We start from the raw sequence: 24,311 nt of genomic DNA on the forward strand, positions 1-24,311 counted from the left end.
CCTCTACACTTTAACGATGGTTTCGTTGACCTTTGACCTTTTTCAAGGTCACAGGTCAGCATCAAAGGAAAAATTAGACATTTTATATCTTTGACAAAGTTCATCGGATGTGATTGAAACTTTGTAGGATTATTCTTTACATCAAAGTATTTACATCTGTAGCCTTTTACGAACGTTATCAGAAAAACAAGGGAGATAACTAGCCTTTTCTGTTCGGCAACACACAACTTAACGTTGGGCTTTTCTCGGAAACTATAAAAGTGACCGGGCTCAAATTTTATGTGAACGTGACTCATTGTGTTGTGAATAGCAATTTCTTCCTGTCCATCTGATGCCTCATATAATATTCAGAACTGCGAAAGTGACTCGATCGAGCGTTTGCTCTTCTTGTTCATAACGTTTTTACCAGTCCTGTTCACCAGAATTTCCACTTTGGTAATACGATTTACTTGTGTATTATTATTCTATTGTTGTTGCTGTTTTCGTGTAGCCCCGGCAGTTTTCTTTCGAATTATGGCTGCTTTCAGATTATCTTAACCTTAGACTTTCCCTTATGCTTTCAAGAATTATCAGCGTGTATGTTTTGAAACTTGCTATCTATGTTGCAGACCTCTTATTGTCAAAAACAAGTGTCTGGCATAATATCCGGAACGATTATAATATTCGAGTTGTGGTGCATCGTCAATAACTCGTTATGTTCTAGCTCCAATACTTGAACCTTGGTTGGTTTAACGTTCAGATTATTGGGCATTAATTATCATTTTTTCATGAATACTTCTTTTGTCGTGTCTCTTAAGTCGTCCTTTGTGTGCTCTCAGAAATGCCGGCTGACGCTGATGGATGACGACTATGACCCACGCCTGGAAGGCAGCGAGACGTTCCAGGTGTTCCTCAGCTCTGCCATGGGCAGTACTCTCGCCAAACCATACTCCTCAACCGTTGTCATACACGACCACACTTTGGATGGTGGGTGATAGCTATATTGCATCAGGTTTTAATTTGTTAATAATTGCGTAAACTTGCCATATGATTAATGATTACAATTGTGTTTTGCCTTCTGTTAGACGCCTGGCCAGAGTTGTTTCCTGGTATTTAGTAATTTTACCGAGCAGTGTTATAACCAAAAAGTGAATGGTCACCCAATGCTGCGTACTGCTTAGATGTAGACAGGGCGACGTGTAATACTTTATATGAAAAGAATATGTTATGGATACAGTAAATTCACTTTTCAGACCCTGCATTGAAATAAATAGTGTAAAGAAGTCAGGGGTACCATTCCTCAGGGGGTAGCATTATGGCCTGTCCCTACAAAACTACAGAAACCCAGTCTTTCCAGGGTCCCCATTCAAATTCTGGCAAACATGTTTATTTTGTTCAGTGCCCACATTCACGTTCAAACAAGACAGCTACACGGCGGACGAGAAGAACAAGACAGTGAACGCCACCATCCTGCGTCTGGGCGACATGACCATCCCCGCCTCTGTCATCTGCTACACGCGTCAGCTGACGGCCACCGTCATGATGGATTACGAGGAGAGGCTGCTCAACAACGAATCCAGGGTGCACTTTGCGCCTGGAGAGCGGGTGAGTTGTCAGGGTGTGATTATTAAGGTTAATTGATTATAAGGTTACTCAGCACGCCAGCACTACTGGCCAGAAGACACCAGCCTGGGCACCAAGCTCTGGGGACCAGCTGCCGAACTGCTGAAGACTGCAGACTTCATGGCAGCCACCGACATGACGATATAACGGCCATAAATATCGAACGCAGAAGAAGAAGAATGAGGTTACAGCTAGAGTAAAAGCCTTGATTATCAACTACTGAATTGGTGCAAAGATGACACTGCTCAACATTGATTCCAGGGTGCACTTTGCGCCTGGGGAGCGGGGGAGCTGGTAAGCCTGTCATTAATTAGGCGAGGTCGACTCCGCGAAGTCTACTTCCCAAGTGCTGACTGCACGAAGCTTTGGCAGTGAGTTTTTTGCAAAAGGTCTTCGCGAGGTCTTCGCGAACTTGACTTCATGCTAAGGATAAGGTTACAGAGCAAATGCTGTGATTGTCAACTGCTACAGTACATTGTTTCATAGGTGGATGGATTGGAAAATGGATAGATGGATGGATTGAGGGATGGTAAATGGACGACTCTTTTTGTTTTGACTGATGCAAAGAGAAAATGACAGAAGCGAGGTATAAAAGACAGTGAAGGTGCTTGTTGATTGGTCTAGGGTAAAATTTGAGCTTGGATGGAGACTGGGTACGGAGGAGGCTATTCCTTTTAGTAAAACAAATTTTTTTTTAAATAAAAGCACCACTATTAACAGACACATATCATTCGGTTGAAGATTCTTCTTGACATTCAGAAGGTTGTATGCTTTGATTGTTCTTTAGCGTGTGAGGCCCGTTGTTGTGATAGTGTATGGGGAATTCAGTAGATGAAACTAACACATGCTTCTATAGGTAAGATATATGTAACACGATTCCACTGACAGGGCAAGTGGCAAGTTCACCACACCAAGATTATGGATCGTTTTCGTTTCACAGAATGTGTTTTACCATTCAAAGCCGAACATCCGTTTCCAAGGAACAAAGCCTTGTTGTAGTGGAAAGCCACAGAGCTAAATGTAGCGTTGCCAGTGGCACCAGATGTAGACCAGACACGAAAAAAAAAAGATCTACATCTGTCGCGCTCGCATACCAGCTGATGCTAGCAAAACATTTACACAAGTCTTTCTAATTTATGCTCACAGAAAAAGAACTGCACTGTGCACATAGTGGACGACGTGGACTTCGAGCCAGAAGAGGAATTCCAGCTGCGCCTGACTCAACCAGAGACACAGGAAGGCGTTACAGCAAAGCTCGGAGAAATCGAGGAAGTTCTCATCACTCTTTCTAACCATGATGATGGTGAGATGAGGAGTAAACACTCATAATCTGTTTGCAATTAAAAAGGCTTCAAGATAATGTTACCACCACTATGCTGACTGCTTTCCCATGCTCTTAGTCTTTTTTTGTATATGGTGATTGGTAACGAGTCTACCCTTTGATGCAAGTGTGTACAATAATGTTGCAAAATGAAATCAATGTTGATATTGTTCTTGTTTACAGATTTTCAGATGATGCCAGATATGTGTAACATCGTCTGGTTCTCTCCCTCCCTCTCTCTGTCTGTCTGTCTGTCTGTCTGTCCGTCTGTCTACCTCTCTCTCTCTCTCTCTCTCTCTCTCTCTCTCTCTCTCTCTCTCTCTCTCTCTCTCTCTCTCTCTCTCTCTCTCTGTACCAGACTATTTAACTAAAAGAATATTATTAACTGAGACTTCATCAAGCCGCACGAAGAAACTAAATGTTCCCCTCCCTAGAATTGACTTGTATAAAACTAGTCTGGCATACTCAGGTTTACCGGGGCCAGTTTCTCTCAGACCACTTTCTTTTGCCAGTTTTAGAAGACATACTTTTTTTTATATGCTGTCATCGTCGTGTGGCACTTAATGCCGCGATCAGGTACTGCTGTTTGATAAGTACATGAAGATCTACTAATAGAATCATTTCAGTTAAGTTTTTGTTTCTTGTTTTTTTTCTCTCTCTGTTTACGTTGTTCTCTTCATGGATTTTGCACATATTTGTACTTTTATGATTATGTGTACAATGTGTACATGTGTGTGTGTGTGTGTGTGTGTGTGTGTGTATGTGTGTATGTGTCTGTGTGTGTGTGTGTGCGTGTGTGTCTGTATGTGCATGTGTGTCTGTGTGCATGTGACCGTGTGTGTCAAAGTGTGTGTTTTAATGTATACCATTACCAATGACTATGTTGGCATGTATGCTATGAAAAAAAAAATTTCCTCTTTGACTGATGTAATAACCATGTTTTTATGTTTTTGTTTTGCTTCTTCTTCTGCTTCAATATTATGCACTGCTTAGTTAATTCCCTCTTGGGCGAGGGCTGGATGAAAAAAGATCTTTGCTGTATCTACTCCATTACCCTCGAAAAATAAAGTTGGTTCGTTCGTTCGTTCGTTCGTTCTCTCTCGTTAAATAAAGAATTGTCATTGTCTCCTGGCTCTTATTTGCATTGACATCAAACGATGTATTATCACCACCACCTCTGTTGTTGTCACAGTCCCCAAGGTCCAGCTGGAGAAGGCAGCGTACAGTGTGCACGAGCCGAGCGTCAAGGAGCAGATAACCACGGTGATGGTGCGCCTGCTGAGGACAGGGGCAGACAACCAGACGTCCAGTGTCCGTTGCAGCACGAGGGATGGGTCAGCACAGTCCGGGCTGGACTACAACGCTCGCAGTCTGCGGGTCACTTTTCCTCCAGGTAAGAACTTTCCGCTTTGCTTCAGGAGAAAAATCGTGATCATTTTCGAAAGTACATTTGTCAGGGACAAAGATAAAATTATATTCAGGCTTGTGTTGGATTCTTGCAGTCTTGCAAATTCCAAGCCGTAAAAGATTTCCTTCTGAGAAAACTCCTGTACGCAGCTGAATACCTCTTCAAAACCAACATTTTGTAGCAAAACTAATTGCAGGGTCCAGTTGTCACAACTGCATCGTACGTACATGATCTAGAACTGCTGCATCACTACATACTCATCTGAAATTCCTCTTTTAGAAATGTTCGCCTTCTACCGTTGGTACAAAACTTTCCGTGATCTATTAGTTCATTTTAGTTTGCACTCAATACATCGGAAGCGGCTATAAAGTGGATGTTTCCCATGTTTAGATAACAAGTGGGGGTTAAGCCTTGTAGTCCCAAAAATACGATACCAACCTATCAGTGTCTCGCCCGCTGCAGGTGTGAGAGAAGCAGAGTTTCCGGTGGACATTCTGTACAACAGTGACGTTGAGTGGCACGAGGCATTCACAGTTCTGCTGGGACCTGAAGACCCCGAGGGCGCCATGTTTGGTCCTGTTACCATGGCGACCATTACTATCCTTGACAACGAGGTGTCTGGAAGTCTGGTCCTGCCTGCATCGCCTGTGGTGAGTATTTGAAGTTTCACACAGTTTGAACAGAGCACTGTGCAAGGTGATGTCCCTCTGTTAAAAGGACGCCTTCGAATAAAGGACACCGTCCTATGTGTTTCTATTAACTTAGCCAAGTCTTCTTGCCATGAGAGGATACCTGCATTGCAGGGACAATGTTGGCCGATCCCTTCGTCACAAGTAAAGACTCAAGACTCAAGGTTGAATTGTTCTTACCTAGAATAATGAAAACTGCTTTATAACGCTGGACCTGTTCATGTGCATGTTGTGAATTTTCAGTTTCATCATCTGCATCCTGGTTTTCCTTTCCTTCTGTTTGAATTGCAGAACATGCACATCTCTCAGCTCAGAGAAGGCTACATATGAATGTTACAGATGAATTGGGGTTTTTTTGTTTTGTTTTTCCCCAGTCTTTACACCTGTTCCTTGTCCCGTTGTGCTCTCACACCGCCCCGTCCCTTCATTCACTGCTCCATCCACATCTGAATTTCGTTCCGCTGCCAGACTTGTCGATTTTACAGACGCTCCAGTGGGGGATGAATGTTAGTGTGATGATGAGAATCTGCTGTCTGTGCAGGTTGTGTCTCTGCTCTACTATGATGATGACGATCTGCTGTGTGTGTGTGTCTCTGCTCTACTATGATGATGACAATCTGCTGTGTGTGCAGGTTGTGTCTCTGCTCCATGATCCACTATGATGATGACGATCTGCTGTCTGTGCAGGTTGTGTCTCTGCTCTACTATGATGATGACGATCTGCTGTCTGTACAGGTTGTGTCTCTGCTCCACTATGATGATGACGATCTGCTGTGTGTGTGTCTCTGCTCTACTATGATGATGACAATCTGCTGTGTGTGCAGGTTGTGTCTCTGCTCCACTATGATGATGACGATCTGCTGTCTGTGCAGGTTGTGTCTCTGCTCTACTATGATGATGACAATCTGCTGTCTGTGTGCAGGTTGTGTCTCTGCTCCACTATGATGATGACAATCTGCTGTCTGTGCAGGTTGTGTCTCTGCTACACTATGATGATGACAATCTGCTGTGTGTGCAGGTTGTGTCTCTGCTCTACTATGATGATGACAATCTGCTGTCTGTGCAGGTTGTGTCTCTGCTCTACTATGATGATGACAATCTGCTGTGTGTGTGTGTCTGCTCCACTATGATGATGACAATCTGCTGTGTGTGCAGGTTGTGTCTCTGCTCCACTATGATGATGACAATCTGCTGTCTCTACAGGTTGTGTCTCTGCTCTACTATGATGATGACAATCTGATGTCTGTGCAGGTTGTGACTTTGCTCCACTATGATGATGACAATCTGCTGTGTGTGCAGGTTGTGACTTTGCTCCACTATGATGATGACAATTTGCTGTCTGTGCAGGTTGTGTCTCTGCTCCACTATGATGATGACAATTTGCTGTGTGTGCAGGTTGTGTCTCTGCTCTACTATGATGATGACAATCTGCTGTCTGTGCAGGTTGTGTCTCTGCTCCACTATGATGATGACGATCTGCTGTGTGTGCAGGTTGTGTCTCTGCTCCACTATGATGAGGCCTAAAAATAAAATAGGTGTGGTTACGGTAACCCGACCTACCCTATTTTTAGGGGCCGACCCTATAACTTTTTATTACATTTGTCAAAAAAAAACAACAACAAAAACAAACCGAGTGCAGAAAACGCAATGAAAGCGAAAGCGCTCGAGTCGCACACTTATTTCCCTGTCACGTAGGTTTAATTAGAAAAAAAAGTTAAAATAAAAAAAAATGATTGCCTACCTTCCTACCCTATTTTTGGGGGGCTATGTTACCTTAACCACACCTATTTTTTTTGTTTTTTGCCTGATGACAATCTGCTGTCTGTGCAGGTTGTGTCTCTGCTCCACTATGATGATGACGATCTGCTGTGTGTGTGTCTCTGCTCTACTATGATGATGACAATCTGCTGTCTGTGTGTGTCTGCTCTACTATGATGATGACAATCTGCTGTGTGTGTCTCTCTCTGCTCTACTATGATGATGACGATCTGCTGTGTGTGTGTGTCTCTGCTCTACTATGATGATGACAATCTGCTGTGTGTGTGTGTCTGCTCTACTATGATGATGACAATCTGCTGTGTGTGTCTCTCTCTGCTCCACTATGATGATGACAATCTGCTGTGTGTGTCTCTCTCTGCTCCACTATGATGATGACGATCTGCTGTGTGTGTGTCTCTGCTCTACTATGATGATGACGATCTGCTGTGTGTGTGTCTCTGCTCTACTATGATGATGACAATCTGCTGTGTGTGTCTCTGCTCTACTATGATGATGACAATCTGCTGTCTGTGTGTGTCTGCTCTACTATGATGATGACAATCTGCTGTGTGTGTGTGTCTGCTCTACTATGATGATGACAATCTGCTGTCTGTGTGTGTCTGCTCTACTATGATGATGACAATCTGCTGTGTGTGTGTGTCTGCTCTACTATGATGATGACAATCTGCTGTGTGTGTGTGTCTCTGCTCTACTATGATGATGACGATCTGCTGTCTGTGTGTCTCTGCTCTACTATGATGATGACAATCTGCTGTGTGTGTCTCTCTCTGCTCCACTATGATGATGACAATCTGCTGTCTGTGTGTGTCTCTGCTCCACTATGATGATGACGATCTGCTGTGTGTGTGTCTCTGCTCTACTATGATGATGACAATCTGCTGTCTGTGCAGGTTGTGTCTCTGCTCTACTATGATGATGACGATCTGCTGTCTGTACAGGTTGTGTCTCTGCTCCACTATGATGATGACGATCTGCTGTGTGTGTGTCTCTGCTCTACTATGATGATGACAATCTGCTGTCTGTGTGTGTGTCTGCTCTACTATGATGATGACAATCTGCTGTCTGTGTGTGTGTCTGCTCTACTATGATGATGACAATCTGCTGTCTGTGCAGGTTGTGTCTCTGCTCCACTATGATGATGACAATCTGCTGTCTGTGCAGGTTGTGTCTCTGCTCCACTATGATGATGACAATCTGCTGTCTGTGTGTGTGTCTGCTCTACTATGATGATGACAATCTGCTGTGTGTGTGTGTCTGCTCCACTATGATGATGACAATCTGCTGTCTGTGTCTCTCTCTGCTCCACTATGATGATGACAATCTGCTGTGTGTGTCTCTCTGCTCCACTATGATGATGACAATCTGCTGTGTGTGTCTCTCTCTGATCCACTATGATGATGACAATCTGCTGTGTGTGCAGGTTGTGTCTCTGCTCCACTATGATGATGACAATCTGCTGTCTCTACAGGTTGTGTCTCTGCTCTACTATGATGATGACAATCTGATGTCTGTGTGTGTCTGCTCTACTATGATGATGACAATCTGCTGTCTGTGCAGGTTGTGTCTCTGCTCTACTATGATGATGACAATCTGCTGTCTGTGCAGGTTGTGTCTCTGCTCCACTATGATGATGACGATCTGCTGTGTGTGTGTCTCTGCTCTACTATGATGATGACAATCTGCTGTGTGTGTGTGTCTGCTCCACTATGATGATGACAATCTGCTGTCTGTGCAGGTTGTGTCTCTGCTCCACTATGATGATGACAATTTGCTGTCTGTGCAGGTTGTGTCTCTGCTCCACTATGATGATGACAATTTGCTGTCTGTGCAGGTTGTGACTTTGCTCTACTATGATGATGACAATCTGCTGTGTGTGTGTGTCTCTGCTCTACTATGATGATGACGATCTGCTGTCTGTGCAGGTTGTGTCTCTGCTCTACTATGATGATGACGATCTGCTGTCTGTACAGGTTGTGTCTCTGCTCTACTATGATGATGACAATCTGATGTCTGTACAGGTTGTGACTTTGCTCCACAATGATGACAATCTGCTGTGTGTGCAGGTTGTGTCTCTGCTCCACAATGATGACAATCTGCTGTCTCTACAGGTTGTGTCTCTGCTCTACTATGATGATGACAATCTGATGTCTGTGTGTGTCTGCTCTACTATGATGATGACAATCTGCTGTCTGTGCAGGTTGTGTCTCTGCTCCACTATGGCGATGCAGAGCAAGGAACCAAGGTGGAGCCGTCTCCAGGCTACCCTCTCATCTGCATAAATGTGAGTACCCAGTACTTTCAGTCTCTGCGTTAGTTTCTGATATATGGACCACCAGTTGTAGGCCTATCCGTCGCGATATAACTTTGAACGGTTGAAAACGACGTTAAACACCAAATAAAGAAAAAGAAAGAAAGAAAACCAGTTGTATGAGATGCTCACTGTTTCCACGTTTAATGCAGCAATGTGATATGCTGTAAAGAAACAGAAAAACCCAAGCACCTTCCTCCCCAGAACACGTGTCCACGATGACTCAATTTAGTCTACAAATTTGAAGCTAAGCGTACTAGTAAGGCCAAACAAAAATATATGTTGGTTTAGGGTAACGTGACCAAAAAATATAGGGTCGGTAGGTCGGCTTTTAAAACAAAAATTAAAAAAACCGGAGTTAGTCGATTTTAAAGGAGGTTACTTCCCTTAGCCTCGGTATGGTTCCGAAAATGTGCATAAAGTTTTTGTTTTTTTGAGAAATGAAAAAAAAGTTTTAGAGTGGCGGAATAAAATAGGGTCGGTCGGGTTACCCTAAACCAACATATATTTTTGTTTGGCGTAAGGGAAGAAAACAGGCGCTAAATGCAGATATCGATGCCGGATAAACATTCATGAAAAGTGTTTGTTTGTTTGTTTGTTTGCTTAACGCCCAGCCGACCACGAAGGGCCATATCAGGGCGGTGCTGCTTTGACATATAACGTGCGCCACACACAAGAAGGCAGAAGTCGCAGCACAGGCTTCATGTCTCACCCAGTCACATTATTCTGACACCGGACCAACCAGTCCTAGCACTAACCCCATATTGCCAGACGCAAGGCGGAGCAGCCACTAGATTGCCAATTTTAAAGTCTTAGGTATGACCCGGCCGGGGTTCGAACCCAATGAAAAGTGTGAACAATTGAAAAACAATCGTTGGCACAGAAGTCATGGCACAAAACAAGTTCAGCAAACTTTTGCACAGAAAGCAGCGTAGTATGTTAATTTTGGGCATTTTTATCCAAGTTGAACATGAATGCATGCCCTTTTTGTAAGAGCCCAGACGGATCACTGATAGTTTGGATGATTATCATTGCGGTACGGTATCTTTCGTGACAGCTTTTCAATCTGTTTTCAGCCGTGTGACGTTCACTACCCCACCTATACCGTGACCCACACCTTGTGTGAGGACACCGGCATCAACGCCTCGGCCATCTTGTACCAGTGGGAGGTCGCAACGCCCCCTGACGAGGCGGGGTCAAGGTCACCATTCGTGAGAGTCTCGGACGACACACTGTTCACGTCCAGCATGAGCAAGGTTCTGGACAGCGTGTACTTCAGGTCCTACTTCAAGGTGAGTTGGCAGTGGACATTACCGTGTGTGTTGGGTTTTTTCTGTATGCGACTGCGTGTGTGTGTGTGTGTGTGTGTGTGTGTGTGTGTGTGTGTGTGTGGGTGGGTGTGTGTGTGGGCGGGTGTGTGTGTGTGTGTGTTTGCATTAGTTCATCATTATTGAGATAGGCTACCCTTTTCCTACGGCAAAATTAATGGGTGATGGCATATGCTTTCTCCGAGAGATCCTACTACATGTAGGCTACAGGGTGATCCCCCCCAAAACGCAATCCTAAAGGTAACAATCGGGAGAACTTAAATCCGGTTTTTGCTACCGTTCAATTTCAAACCTCGTACATTTGAGTTGATAACCCGAAATCGGACATTTCCTTTTGAAAGAGCACAAACGTAAGACCATTTGACCAACAAATAAGCCACTTTGTGGACTGGTCATGCATTAGCTGAAATTAATGCACACCAAATATGAAGTAATTCTTTAAACAGATGAAGAAGTAATTAGCATTTTTGTGGGTTGCGTTTTGGCTGGTCACCCTTTAGTATCCTACTTTCTCACCTGTCTCTTTATTTTCACCTGTCGTACGCCAGGTGCGCTGTGTGGCCCAACCGCTCCACGCTAACGGCAACCCCGGAGTTCCACTGCGAAGCGCACCTGTGACCATAGGTAGAAACAACGGTATCTGCAATTCTCCATCGTTCGGGGGAGAACTGCAAGGGTACCATGCTCAGTCCTTCCTGGCGTCGCTCAACTATGTCCCACATGATGGGCAAAACCATCCCAACACTATTCACATCAGGTGAGACTTGTATGGAGAACTAGAAAAGTATACTTTCAAGTGCAACCAAGTGCTCAAAACGCCTGAATTACCTCTCAGTGGCGGAGGCAAAGCCAGTTCTACAGGTGTGGGTTTGGGCTAAATTAACAGGCAAGTAAAAATGTGCCATGTTAAGTCAATGGTTCGGAAGAGCCTATACAAGATTTTCTTTTCTTTATTTGGTGTTTAACGTCGTTTTCAACCACGAAGAGCCTATACAAGATGACAACAGCAGTCAGACCCTATCACAAATAGTAGCCTACTCCACAATCTAGTGTCTAACCAGCAGCCAGGTCATTTGAGCTATAAATAGCCCAAGGCTATAAAGGCCAGTCGGCAGATACGGAGAAAGGGGGGCCACTGCGCCACCCTGTCACACAAGGAATAGGTATTCAAGGTCGGAAGATGTGACGAGGACAATTGCAGCTGTACACAAACCTAATGCTCTTGTGACTATACTTATGACTATACTTATGACTATACTTATGACTATACGTTCTACTGAGACTTGTTATGCACTGTAACTAAGGTTCAATATACTCTGCAAGCTTCAATCTGTTGTAACATGAGAACCTGGAGACGCTTTCAGTGTATTTTACAAGATTAGGTGAACATAGGTCTCTGTGGTACTTTGCATCGTGGATTGAAAATGGGGGTGTGAGGGGTCAACATGATCAAAATACAAGAAATAATATTATAATAATATTATACACACAGTAATAAACCTGAGATGGTGAAAGCTATCCCATGTATCATATGCAGGTTAATGACTTGGTCCTTGGATAATGCAACCAGCAATAAAAAATGTAAAGAAACATACACATATTACTTGATCATCAACTTCATTCCTTTATTTGTTTATTATTGTTCTTTCCTTGCACAGGGTTGAGATTCCCCACCAGGACGGCATGCTCCCCCTGGTGTCCACATTCCCGCTTCACAACATCCGCTTCCTGTTGTCAGAGCCCGTGTATCGCCAGCAACACGTCTGTTCCAACATCATCACCGCCACGGAACGCGCTCCGCTGCTGGACCAGGGCTTCCTAGGTAAAAGCTGTCTTTAATTGAGCCCGAAGTCGACTTCGCGGAGTCTTTTGTGCAGGAATTAAATTCTGTGACAAAGCTTCGTGAAGCCAGCTTCATGAAGTAGACTTTGCGAAGTTTACTTTGCCCAATTAATTTGAGACTTTACGATGCTTTTATTTGTGTGTGAATGCTGTATAGAGCGGGTTGTTGGACATGAAAACAGTGCACCGGATGTCATAATTATTGTCTTCACTTCTAAAATCTACAAAAATAGTTAGAGTGAATGTTTCTCAGATAAAAGTTGAGACATCAATGCGCTTTTTGTACAAATTACATAAGACACTAACAGTTCATGGTACAGTTCTGCATAAAGGTTACAAAGATGAGTTCAGTTACAACACAGTTAGGTCTGCACAGGAAAGATAAGTTGTCATAAAGTTCAAAATAATAATTGCAGGTGAACTGTCAGACGACGACCAGTTGCCCTTCGGTCCTGGTTACGACTTTGCTTACCAGTTTGACCGTGACCTTCGCGAAGAGAAGACGCTGATGTTGTACCGTCACCTTGACCTCAAGCGCTGCATCTGGACCTTCGATGCCTTCTACCACATGTCTGAGCTGGTCGACATCTGTGGGGGAAGGGTGGTGTCCGACTTCACTGTCAAGGTATTGGTGCCCGCTGGACGAGCGCAGTGGCCTAGTCACTAGTGGTAAAGATGTCCTTTGTTGCTGCCCTACATGCCAATAGGCATAACGGGCAGTAAGTAAGTAAGTACTAAAGATGCCGGCCTCCCATGCAGAAGGTCATAGAAACACAAACAATATCAAGCAAGCACCCTCCAAAATCACTGTAACGCTGCCTAAATGGCGAGGTAAAAACGGTCATACGCGTAAACAGCCAGTCGTGCAAAATAACACGAATGTACGTGGGAGTTTCCGCCCACGAACTCAGAAGAAGAAGGCGTCTGCTGTCTTTAAAGCTTGCATAGGTCTAGTAATTTTTTTAAATTTGTTGTTGTCAGTTCCCATGAACAAAGAAAGACGTGATCATCTATCACCAACCTGGATGAAAGTGTGTCAGCATTACGGTTTTGATAAATGTTTTCCATTTCTTATCCTTTGCCCGAAAGCGTTTTCACATAAAACTGTCTTCTTTTAAAGTGTGGTGTTTCGAATTTCAGTTTTCAGGGAAATGAGATTAAAAGACAGTCACTCTCCAATGACCTTGTGTAGTGAAAGTGTTGACCTCTATATTGTTGTTGTCAGCTAGAAAAAGAGACTGAACATGCCATATATAAATTTGGATTTCAAATCCTCTACAACTGTTTTTGACTGCAGGCTGCTTTGTACCTGGACCATGTCTGCTTTCAATTCAATTCAGCTCGAAACAATTTTATTGAAGAACAAACAAAAAAGTATCTTTTGGTTCGTATACACATGTATTACATCACATAAGATCGGTGCTTTCATAAGAATCACAAGCTCAAACATCTAACAAACCACGCACATCTGCACATACATATCCAAAACCACACACCTTCAAACCCACATATATAACCACCTACATACTGTCCACTTTCCACATGTTTCTGCAACATGTCCATTGATTGCAGGATCGAACCCAGACACACCTGACAGTGCGGGTGCCCCTCCACGTCTCCTACCTGTTCGCGGCGGCTCCAGTGGGTTGGACTTCCATGGAGCATCGCACAGAGATGGAGCTAGCCTTCTACTACAACACCGTGCTGTGGCGATCTGGTCTGGAGACGGAGGGAAGGCTGGGGGGCAAGCTGCAGGTCAAGCGGATCCTCATTGGTCAAGATGGGAAGCTGGTCATGGAGTTCCGCACTCAGGCCAAGTTTAGAGGTGAGTTGTAAGTGAGATTAACTGCTTGCTGCGGTGGTTTTAGTGTCACCCAGACGCGCACGCACATAATCACGCACGCACGCATCACGGCACGCACGCACGCACACACGCACGCATGCACGCACACATACACACACACACACACGCACGCACGCACGCACACACACACACACACACACACACACACACCGACACACACACACACACACACACACACACACACACACGACATTTTAAAGACTCACGTTCTCAAATACAGGCCAAGAAAGTATGCCCAAGATTCAAACAGCAGCTGCGGTGTGACAGGTCAGTATGACGACTAAACGTGCAACATTTGCTCTGTTCGACAGGTTTGAAAAATAAAAGGAAGTACGTGGTCATAATACATACGACATAAAAAAAAAAATAGTGCAATAGAGTAAGTGAGAGTTCATGCTGAACCAATCCCCTTGCTCCTGAGAGAATAACAAGCAGTGAAATGAACAAACGAATTTTACCATCATCTCCATTTCATCTCTGTTCGTCAGGCTTGTACGTGGTGTCGCATCACACGGCACCCGGGGTGGAGAGCCGGGTACTGGCCCCCAAGGCTCTGGCCATCTCCTTTGACCTGCAGCTGACCTGGAGTCAGAACACCTTTGACAGTCCCCACCAGATGTGGCAGGCCACCAGCCGATACAACCTCAAGGCAAGGCTTCTTGCACCTAATGTTTCATCCGCTATCCAATGTTGCTTACTTTTCCTCACAGACTCAATATTTCAGCCTGATAACATAATAACGACAAATATTCCGATACAACCTCAAGGCAAGGCTTCTTTCACATCATCTTTCTTTTCTTCACTGTTGCATAGTTCTTCCCACACATATTGGCAACATAACAGAACATATTGAACCTCTTGGTTTTTGGTCAGGACGATGGGGCATTTTATTCGAGGGATTGTCACGTGACAGAAATATTCCATCTAAAAAGAAGTAATGACACATGGCTTTTCAGGCGCGGGTATAAAAAGCTGTATATGAGTGATATTAAAAACATGGCGCAGCAGTCTAACAATCCTCCCTCCCACACACACACACACACGCAAATTCCCAGGGTATTGGACACTTGAAGCAAGATTTAAAAGAAACTCACAAGTTAAGTTTCTAAGGTGGCCAAGAGCATAGTCACCCTTTTTGTTACATCTAGTCATCTAGTGTGGGAGCTTTGCTTCCAAATTGCAGTATTACCAGACATATGTATTTCAGTGAGCTGGTCAAATTGATCGTCTTTTTGTGTTGCAGGACTACACTGGGATGTACGTCATAGAGCTGATACCGTGCGCGGTGACCCCTACCCAGTCCTATGTCAATGCTGAGCCCATGCCCTGCACTGCTGGACAACCCCAAAGGTCAGACACTTTTTACCTTGCTCTTGAAATGTTCTCAAGTTAGACTAGATACCATGATCATTATTTTAAATTGTGTGTGTGAATGTGTGTGTGTGTGTGTGTGTGCTTTGTGTTCTTTTTTTTTTTGTGTTTGCAAAGATTGCCACATTCGGTGTCGGACATCTTAAATTACGTTCCGTGATTAAAAAGGAGTTACATTCACAGAAGTTATGAACCACAATTGTGAACAATGTATGTCTTAAAAAGGCAGGGATGTCGTTAGGCGTCGGACATCGGACATTTTACGATGAAAATCCCCAAATGTCCGATTCACATTGCCGCATGTCGGTCAGATGTCCTATCGTTTTAGCCTGAGCGTGGTCATTGTCCGATATGTACTCCATTCCTTCGGACAGCGCGATATTCGTCAATTTTCATTTCAAGATACAAATCTTCTAAAAGACCGAACGCTCTCGTGTTCAGCTGACACTGAAGTTGCCAGTGCCGCGTGCGGATCTTTTCTTTTGTCGGGAATTCCCGAACCGTTTGCGGTATGCGCCGTTTGTGGATTATTTTTAGATCAGTGCATGCTACAGGAGTACGGGAGACAACTCCAACTGACTAAATGTGTCGTCTGCTTTTGTTTTCGATACGAGACGAAGCACTGAATTATGCCGCTGAAAAAAAAACCTAAAGCCTGCAAAAGATCAGCATTGGATCAAACCGATCATTTTGTTTTTCAACTGTTATCCAAATCATGCAGTTTGTAATCAAAGTAAGAGCTCTGAAGTAGTTCATGTTGGTTTCTTTTTTGTGGTTTCTTTGAAACTAAACAAATACAACATTATACGCACACTGTGTTGATGTATTTACTATATTATGTGCGTGTTCTACAGCGCGCGCGCGTAGGTGTGTGTGTGTGTGCGCGCATGACTTTGGAACAATTCCATGGAATGTGTTATAAGCTGTTTGGCGCAAATTCATAATGTCCTATTACACTTTCTGAAAGCGGTCAAATGTCCTATTAATGCTGAAGAACTCAGGACATTTGTCCTATAGGTATGAATTTGTAGCAACATCCCTGAAAAGGGGGAAGTCTTAAATAGGAAGGTATTGAAAGGGAGGCTCCGCTGAACTGTGCAGGTTTGAGGTGCCGCTGTCCTTCCAGCAGACCAACAGACCGGTCCCCGTGGTGTACTCTCTAGACACACAGCTGCAGCTGACCAACAACCTCAAGATGTTCCTGCTTGACCCCACCACTGCCAGCATGACACCTGACGACTGGGACTTTAATGGCGCCTTCTCCAGAGGTAAGGTGTTCATGTTGGGAAGTCGTCCACTCGCAGATCGACGTGTAAAAGGTGTCAAATTAAAGCTCTTGTTTTAAAAACGTTCAAGAATTTTTTTTTCATTTTATGGCCCAAAATATAACCCACGTGACCCCTGAAAATCCATACGGACGGACACTGCTCATTAGTAAGATTGCTCAGGTGAGTAAAAAAAAATAAAAAAATAAAAAAAAGAATAGTGTCTCCAGTTTTCACAGTTATTTCAAATGTTATAAATCACTTTTTGAATTAGCATTATATTGCAAGGAAGAGGATGACAATGACAAAATAAACATTACACAATGAATATACGGTGTTCAGAGTACCGTACTCCAATATGCAAAGAACCCAAAACACGTTTTGGGATGATTTTAGAACAAAATGTGGTACCACCTTTAGCCTTAACATACCTTTGTACCTTATACCCTGTAGTAACTCGACTATTGTCCATTTTTGTCACCAGGTCAGAACCTGTACGGGCGAGTGTTGTGGAGTCCCAGCCAGGACCTCAAGTCAGCGTACAAGCTGACCATTGAGAAAGTCTACCTGTGTACAGGTGTGTACAAAAACCCACCCACAACTAAAAAAAAAACAACGAAAAAAACTCTCAACCTGAAATTGTCACCTTCAAATGTCAGATAAATGAATATGGTCATGAAGAAGGCAATTAGAAGCGTTGATAAACGATTGACACACATTTGGTATTGCTATCCCCGCAGGCACAGATGAATAAGTTTTCTTATCTGACAACATGCCCCTTGACTGCTACAATAGGTATCAGATACGTTATTGCGATCATAAAAAATTAATACTCTGACAAGGGAAACAACCGCTGTATGATATTGCCCTTTGAATTTGCAGTAATATGATTGTTCCCCCTGCAGACCATTTTCTCAGTTTTGGTGTTATTGTTTTACTTTGTGTTTTTATTTAATTTTTAGATCAATTCTTTTGGCTGTCAAGAATTCAGAGTTATGACGTTGAAATGACAAAACCACATGAAGGACAGAGGTGACATGTGTACTGCTCTTTAATTGTGACTATAGAGTTATGGCCCGGTGTAAGCAGAATGGCTGATTGTTTCAATTACAGGAAGTGACGGCTACATTCCAACCTACGACCCAGTGGGCGACATCTATGATGAAGGCCCACAGTACGGCTGCATTCAACCTTCATCCAGCCTACTCTTCAGATTCCTCATTTTAGTGAGTTCATGGTTTTGTTTCTTACTCAAAACGATAGTTACTGCAAGCTGCATTGCCGGAGTATAATATAAGCTCTTCACATCGAGAAATCTTACTATGGACAAAGGGAGTTAACAAGTGTACATGGACCCCCGTTACAGTTAAAATCTATACGATTATAAGTTATTTGACCAAGACCAAGCCAATGCTAAGGTCCTGTTTAGCAGCTTATTGGTCACATTTCTCCAAACTTCACAGGTCTACGTTCAAGGTTCTGATTTCAGGCAATCAGAGGCGCTGGACAAACAGGCTTACAGCATGATGATGATTTGAACTGTTTGTTCTCTTGCAGGATCGAGAAAATCCTGATGTTGCTCAGACCAATTTTCAAGACATCCCCTTTGACGCATCCTTTGCCACTGACAGACAGGAGTTGTCCCCCCTCCTAGATATGCCTGGAGTGGATGGCTTCATTTTCAACGTTGAACCTCTGTACAAGGTGAGTTTGTAGGTTTTTGACTCACATGCGAAGCAAAAGTGAGTCTATGTACTCACCCGAGTCGTCCGTCCGTCCGGCCGTCCGGAAAACTTTAACGTTGGATATTTCTTGGATACTATTCAGTCTATCAGTACCAAATTTGGCAAGATGGTGTATGATGACAAGGCCCCAAAAAACATACATAGCATCTTGACCTTGCTTCAAGGTCAAGGTCGCAGGGGCCATAAATGTTGTCTAAAAAACAGCTATTTTTCACATTTTCCCCATTTTCTCTGAAGTTTTTGAGATTGAATACCTCACCTATATATGATATATAGGGCAAAGTAAGCCCCATCTTTTGATACCAGTTTGGTTTACCTTGCTTCAAGGTCAAGGTCACAGGAGCTCTTCAAAGTTGGATTGTATACATATTTTGAAGTGACCTTGACCCTGAACTATGGAAGATAACTGTTTCAAACTTAAAAATTATGTGGGGCACATGTTATGCTTTCATCATGAGACACATTTGGTCACATATGATCAAGGTCAAGGTCACTTTGACCCTTATGAAATGTGACCAAAATAAGGTAGTGAACCACTAAAAGTGACCATATCTCATGGTAGAAAGGGCCAATAAGCACCATTGTACTTCCTATGTCTTGAATTAACAGCTTTGTGTTGCATGACCTTGACCTTGGGTCAAGGTCACATGTATTTTGGTAGAAAAAATGTGTAAAGCAGTTCTTAGTGTATGATGTCATTGCTAGGTTTAGTTATTTGAGGTCAAGCATGTGAGTCGTATGGGCTTTGCCCTTCTTGTTGAACATTTAACTGGACTGTAAACTCTTCATGTCTTCAGCTACTGGTAAAAAATAATAACGGCATGACTATCCTTTAATGTTTGCGTTCATGCATGAACATCTCCGTGTGCATGCATTCCTAGCCTTTCCATGCCTGTGTTCAATTTAGTCATTTCTTGCACAATTTTCGGCTATCTGCTTGTTCAGACTTGGATGATTCATACATGTGTATTTTACGTGTGTTCTATTCATTTTTTCATGCTGCATCCAGTGTATCCCCTTTAACAACCCACCTGCACACACACAAACACACACCCCTGATACATACTCTCGGCTTTATTCTCCCCATTCACACAAGGACGTCTTACCTTGCAGGTGGATTCTGGCCACCAGTGGTACCTGCAGGTCTTATACCTGATTGGACCAGCAGACACACCTTTCTACCGCCACCGTCGTGAGGCCTCTGCACCAACACCCTACCCCACCTCCACCAGAGCCAGTCGTTACCGGGACCCCAACAGCGGGCTTCAGATGGACAGACCTCGCAACGGGACCAACATGCAGCGAATTGTGATGAAGCGGCCCGTTGCTGGCCCCACCACATCACTCCTCTACCCCATCTACATTATTCTGCCAGTCATCGTTTTCATCATCCTTTCCGCTGGGGTGGCCATTGTGATTGGGTGTGTTCGAAAACGCCGGCGGAAAAAGAAGTCCTGTGATAGTGTAAAAGTGAGGCGCAACAATTTAACTGAATCCAGCCCTACTCTGAGGGTGTCGGTGGCTTCAGTGAATGTGCCTCATCTCTCAGTGTCCAATCCCAACTTGAACAGAGTTTCCAGCACGGGAGAACTAAAAAAAGTAGCAGTTCCTGCTGCGAAGTGTAACATTATTAAAGCCAAGGATATTAATTTATTAGCACGTCACAATGTAAATGTAGACAATGGGACAGAAGTGTGATCGTGGTTGTCATTGTAGTAGACTTTTAAATTATTGACATGTGTTCACTGCCACTCTGAAGGACTTCTTTAATCTTTTCCCATGGATTCGCATTACGCCAGTTGTACCTGTGATGAAACAACACCCTCGATCAGTACCAGCCAAAAATGTCCCCCACATTGCAGGTGGCCTGTCACGACAGGTATACTTTGGTAAAGGTAGTAGACAAGGGACAACATAAGGTGTCCTCTATTGGGAGGTGGCCTGTCATAGTAGGGGCAGCACATAGCAGTACATGCATAAACCACCGCAATTTCATACGCTCTGGTCTATTGTCAGATGGATAAAATTTGGAACTGAGGCTGCGATCGCTTCCTATGGAAACAAAAACCGACTAAAACTCTCTAGAGTGCTGTGGAATTGTTTTGCTTTGAAACTGCTTGCAAGTCAGAAACCTACAAAGTCCTAAGACTATGGGTAGGGTGGGCGGTGGTGAAAAAGTGAAGGAGGGGGGAATGGTCAGTGTGCTGGGCAGTGCGCAGTATCTGCCAGCGTTTAGTTCAGGGACCGTTATATATGGCTGAGGCGCCTCAGTCCTATACTGAGCATTGCACCTCATTCTGAGCAAAAGACACAACACTGTTCTGAGCCATCTAGCTGCCAGACTTTTGCCCTGGAGTGCTATTCACAAGTAGTGACACAGCCATCCAAACATCAAAAGATTACCCGGCGGCATCATGCCGTTAGCGACTGTAGCGCCGAGAGGTAGGTCCCGCAAGTATAAAAACGTCAAGGGACTTTGGCGGGTCGGGTCGAAACTGGGTTTCGTGAATGGCAATTGGTGCGACTTACAGAACAAACAGCGCCACCATGCGGTCAAGTGCCGCTAAAACTGTTCCCTGCATACCACTCCTGGCCGTGTCATCGGCAGAGGTGTCAGTTGCACAAACCCTGCAGATTCAGGGATCGCCAGCGGTCATCCTGGTACAGCATATGCTTCATGACTGTGTTCAGTATCACCAGTGCACTAGCTGTGACAGGTTTTACATGGTGATTTTTTTCCAGTACATGTTTCAGGCAATCAGAGCCATACCAGTATTGAGCCGCTATCTGTATTTTGTGGGTGTCTGTGTGAGGATATATTCCAGCTATTATTCACAGTAAATTGAAGTAAAGTGACTTCTGTACTAATATAAAATCAATACAGTACAAAGATTTTTTTCATTATCAGCCTTGGCAAAACTTAGCGACAATACAGAATATGTTCTTGGAGAATGATGAACATATGAGCTTGCGGCGATCATCCTTTTGTGAGGATGAAAGTCGCTTGTTCATTTCAATGCTTGTTATACTCTCAGGTGCCAGGAGAAAAGGTTCCCTACAACTCTTGTTTACTCTATTACACATGTCGTATGCATAAAGAGCGATTACTTCCCTTTGGTTGTATTTGATATGTTCTGTGGTAAACAAATCAGTCTAACGGTCTTAAAACCAGCGAATTTTCCATAATTTTCTGGAACATGTAGTATATGTTTTCTGCAGAATACAAGTTAAAGAGAAAAAGAGAAATTAATGATTAATAACACCGTATCATTCATAAAATAATAAATGGTATTAATCGGATTGATTATAACCCATCTTTTGACTGAATATGAATGTTATGTCTTCCATAATGATTGATGCATCTTATTTTTTCCATTTCTTTCCTGCGATTTATTTTTGTTAATATTTTTATTGTTTATTTTCCTTATTTCTTTAGATATGTTTACAGATTAATGTTCTACATAACGGGTACCTGACTTGCTTGTGTATTAGAGCTGTGCCATAATGCAAATGTGTAACATAACAGTTCGAGGCACGGTTGTGCAGCGATACAGTAACACAGGATTATCCATCAGAAATTACAATGGCACATCTATCAGCAAGTTTACCTATGTTTGGAAACAGTTACATGTTGGCCATTTTGCACATAATAATATGTACATCATGCTTTAAGTATGTTGAAATTACCGAGTGTATCAGTGAGTAGATGCTATGCACTTACTTAGATATATATTTTAATAACCAAGTTGTATGTCTGTTGTTTGAGTTAATTTGCTTCAGCAGAATGTGTTGGTGTATGTGTGTGCTTAGTAAACATACTAGTGACTTAAAGTGAAATCTGATTGTTGAGAATGAATGCAAATGGTGACAAACCTGCATTTTTGCAGTTGATGAAGTCGAGCTGCTTTTGGCAGTGTAGAATTTGAATGTTGTCTTAATACATGTGATGCAAACAATAACACCTTTAACTAAAGCAAATACCGCCTCTGAATAGATCAGATTACTCCTACATCTTGAAATGACCGTGAGACCTTATATTCTTTGTATTCATGTTGGTAAGTTTCAAGACATACCACATTGTTGGGCCTATTCTGTGTGGCATTTACATTTTTCCTTAAACATTGAAAATACATCACAATGCAATGTCATGATGACCCTAGACAGGTACATCTTACATCATAAAACCTGATCATTGAGAGGTTTGGGGATCAAGAATTACACACACCAGTATCATTCATACATGGTTACATTGTGATTTTTTTTTTTTTTTACAAACCTGCGCACAACTGGCATTCAATATCAAAATTACAAGCAATGAATACTTCATGCATCAGATTGTTCTTTCTATCAGCAAACATCAGTTTTGAATTGTTTGAAAAGTTCACGATAACCTTTTTGTCCTTGCCTTTTGTATGTTGATGTGTTTGCATTGTCAGTGAGAGATTGATATGCTCATGTTAAGTTTTTAGTTACGACAAAGTGGTACCGCATAATAAAATTTACAAATAAAGAACTGTTGTGTCATTCAGTCGTTCACAAAGTGGTACCGCAAAATAAAACTTACAAATAAAGAACTGTTGTGTCATTCGGTCGTTCACCCATTTGCACACACTCATTTTCCCTTTTTTCACAAGTCACGAACATTTTCTTCTGGTACAAAAACAAAGTTTATTAACATTTCATTAATCAAAACTCAAACTTAATCATAACATGATTCTAAACAAGTATACCACACTGCCAAGACAGTGACAAAATTAAATCCTGTTTTCCAACTCTTCACATCTGCTGCAAGAAAATCTGTGAACACACTCTCTCAGATCCAGTTTTAGCAAGTTTGCAAAATGGCAGTGATGGCACACACATGTGACAAGTAATTTGTAGTGGAAAACCAAACTGTGTGTGCATGTTTGTGTGTGTGTGTGTGTGTGTGTGTGTGTGTGTGTGTGTGTGTGTGTGTGTGTGTGAGTGTCTGTGTTTCAAACTAGTGACTATGATTTCACAGTGACAATGACCTAAATGACAAACGACACAGACTGAACAACCAACATCACAGTACAACTCATTACTGCATACAGACATTGCAATTTACTCCTCTTCAAATTATTTCTGCACACTGGCATTGGATTAATCATCAATTGGCTCCTGTTTCACTACTCCATATTCTGCATCATTAATTGGCTCCTGTTTCACTACTCCATATTCTGCATTCTCTTCGTTGTCGTTGAACTTCAGGTGTTGGCCCATGAAGATTTCACCCAGGGGATTCTGCGCCCTCTGCAGCAGCTGAAATTCATGCAAAGATGTTTTAATGTGTTGGTAAACTAAAGGTGTTTTAAAATTAGCGTAACATACAACATAGTCTGAGCAAAACACAACTAATTTCAGAACAGGAGGAAGTTGTCTCTTTCTCCAAGTCTGAGCTGTGTGTGTGTGTGTGTGTGTGTGTGTGTGTGCATATGCATGTGTGTGTGTGTGTGCGTGCGTGTGCATGCGTGTGTGTGTGCATGTGTGATCTATGCCCAAATAGCATTAATAATGTTGCTGAATTTAAAATCAAGCTAGATTTAACAGATAACAAGAACATAAAGCTTTTTCCAGCCCTTGTTAACTCCCTGTCCCCATCCTAATGCTTTCAGCTCTCTCTCATTTTCTCTCTACTGTGTAACTGACTCGGCAGTGTTCGAGTACAACATGACTGAAAGGCAGGTGAAAGACTGGTGCCCCTTTGGACTGAAGGGCTAAAAAACGGTCATACACGTAAAATTCCACTCGTGCAAAAAACACGAGTG

The 24,311-nt window shown here is 43.0% G+C and overlaps 2 protein-coding genes across 2 annotated transcripts in view; one reads left to right on the forward strand and one right to left on the reverse strand.

The window, feature by feature from the left end:
* LOC138960459 (extracellular matrix organizing protein FRAS1-like) overlaps positions 1 to 23,035 on the forward strand; it is a 142,477-nt gene extending 119,442 nt beyond the window's left edge. Inside the window, exons 50-67 of the mRNA XM_070332368.1 lie at positions 819 to 966; positions 1,379 to 1,584; positions 2,749 to 2,905; positions 4,116 to 4,316; positions 4,794 to 4,981; positions 8,997 to 9,080; positions 10,184 to 10,399; positions 10,984 to 11,192; positions 12,094 to 12,257; positions 12,694 to 12,902; positions 13,850 to 14,102; positions 14,630 to 14,790; positions 15,385 to 15,491; positions 16,614 to 16,780; positions 17,262 to 17,354; positions 17,891 to 18,003; positions 18,335 to 18,481; positions 19,636 to 23,035. Coding sequence (XP_070188469.1) covers positions 819 to 966; positions 1,379 to 1,584; positions 2,749 to 2,905; positions 4,116 to 4,316; positions 4,794 to 4,981; positions 8,997 to 9,080; positions 10,184 to 10,399; positions 10,984 to 11,192; positions 12,094 to 12,257; positions 12,694 to 12,902; positions 13,850 to 14,102; positions 14,630 to 14,790; positions 15,385 to 15,491; positions 16,614 to 16,780; positions 17,262 to 17,354; positions 17,891 to 18,003; positions 18,335 to 18,481; positions 19,636 to 20,220 — 3,408 coding nt within the window. The 3' untranslated portion in view covers positions 20,221 to 23,035. The remainder of the gene's footprint in view (positions 1 to 818; positions 967 to 1,378; positions 1,585 to 2,748; positions 2,906 to 4,115; positions 4,317 to 4,793; positions 4,982 to 8,996; positions 9,081 to 10,183; positions 10,400 to 10,983; positions 11,193 to 12,093; positions 12,258 to 12,693; positions 12,903 to 13,849; positions 14,103 to 14,629; positions 14,791 to 15,384; positions 15,492 to 16,613; positions 16,781 to 17,261; positions 17,355 to 17,890; positions 18,004 to 18,334; positions 18,482 to 19,635) is intronic.
* Positions 23,036 to 23,596: 561 nt separating this feature from the next.
* The window catches only part of LOC138957269 (la-related protein 7-like), a 29,973-nt gene continuing 29,258 nt past the window's right edge, over positions 23,597 to 24,311 (reverse strand). The window contains exon 13 of the mRNA XM_070328411.1: positions 23,597 to 23,805. Coding sequence (XP_070184512.1) covers positions 23,647 to 23,805 — 159 coding nt within the window. The 3' untranslated portion in view covers positions 23,597 to 23,646. The remainder of the gene's footprint in view (positions 23,806 to 24,311) is intronic.

This window comes from Littorina saxatilis, linkage group LG2 (genome assembly GCF_037325665.1).
Source record: "Littorina saxatilis isolate snail1 linkage group LG2, US_GU_Lsax_2.0, whole genome shotgun sequence".
In the NCBI taxonomy this organism is placed as follows: Eukaryota; Metazoa; Mollusca; class Gastropoda; order Littorinimorpha; family Littorinidae; genus Littorina; species Littorina saxatilis.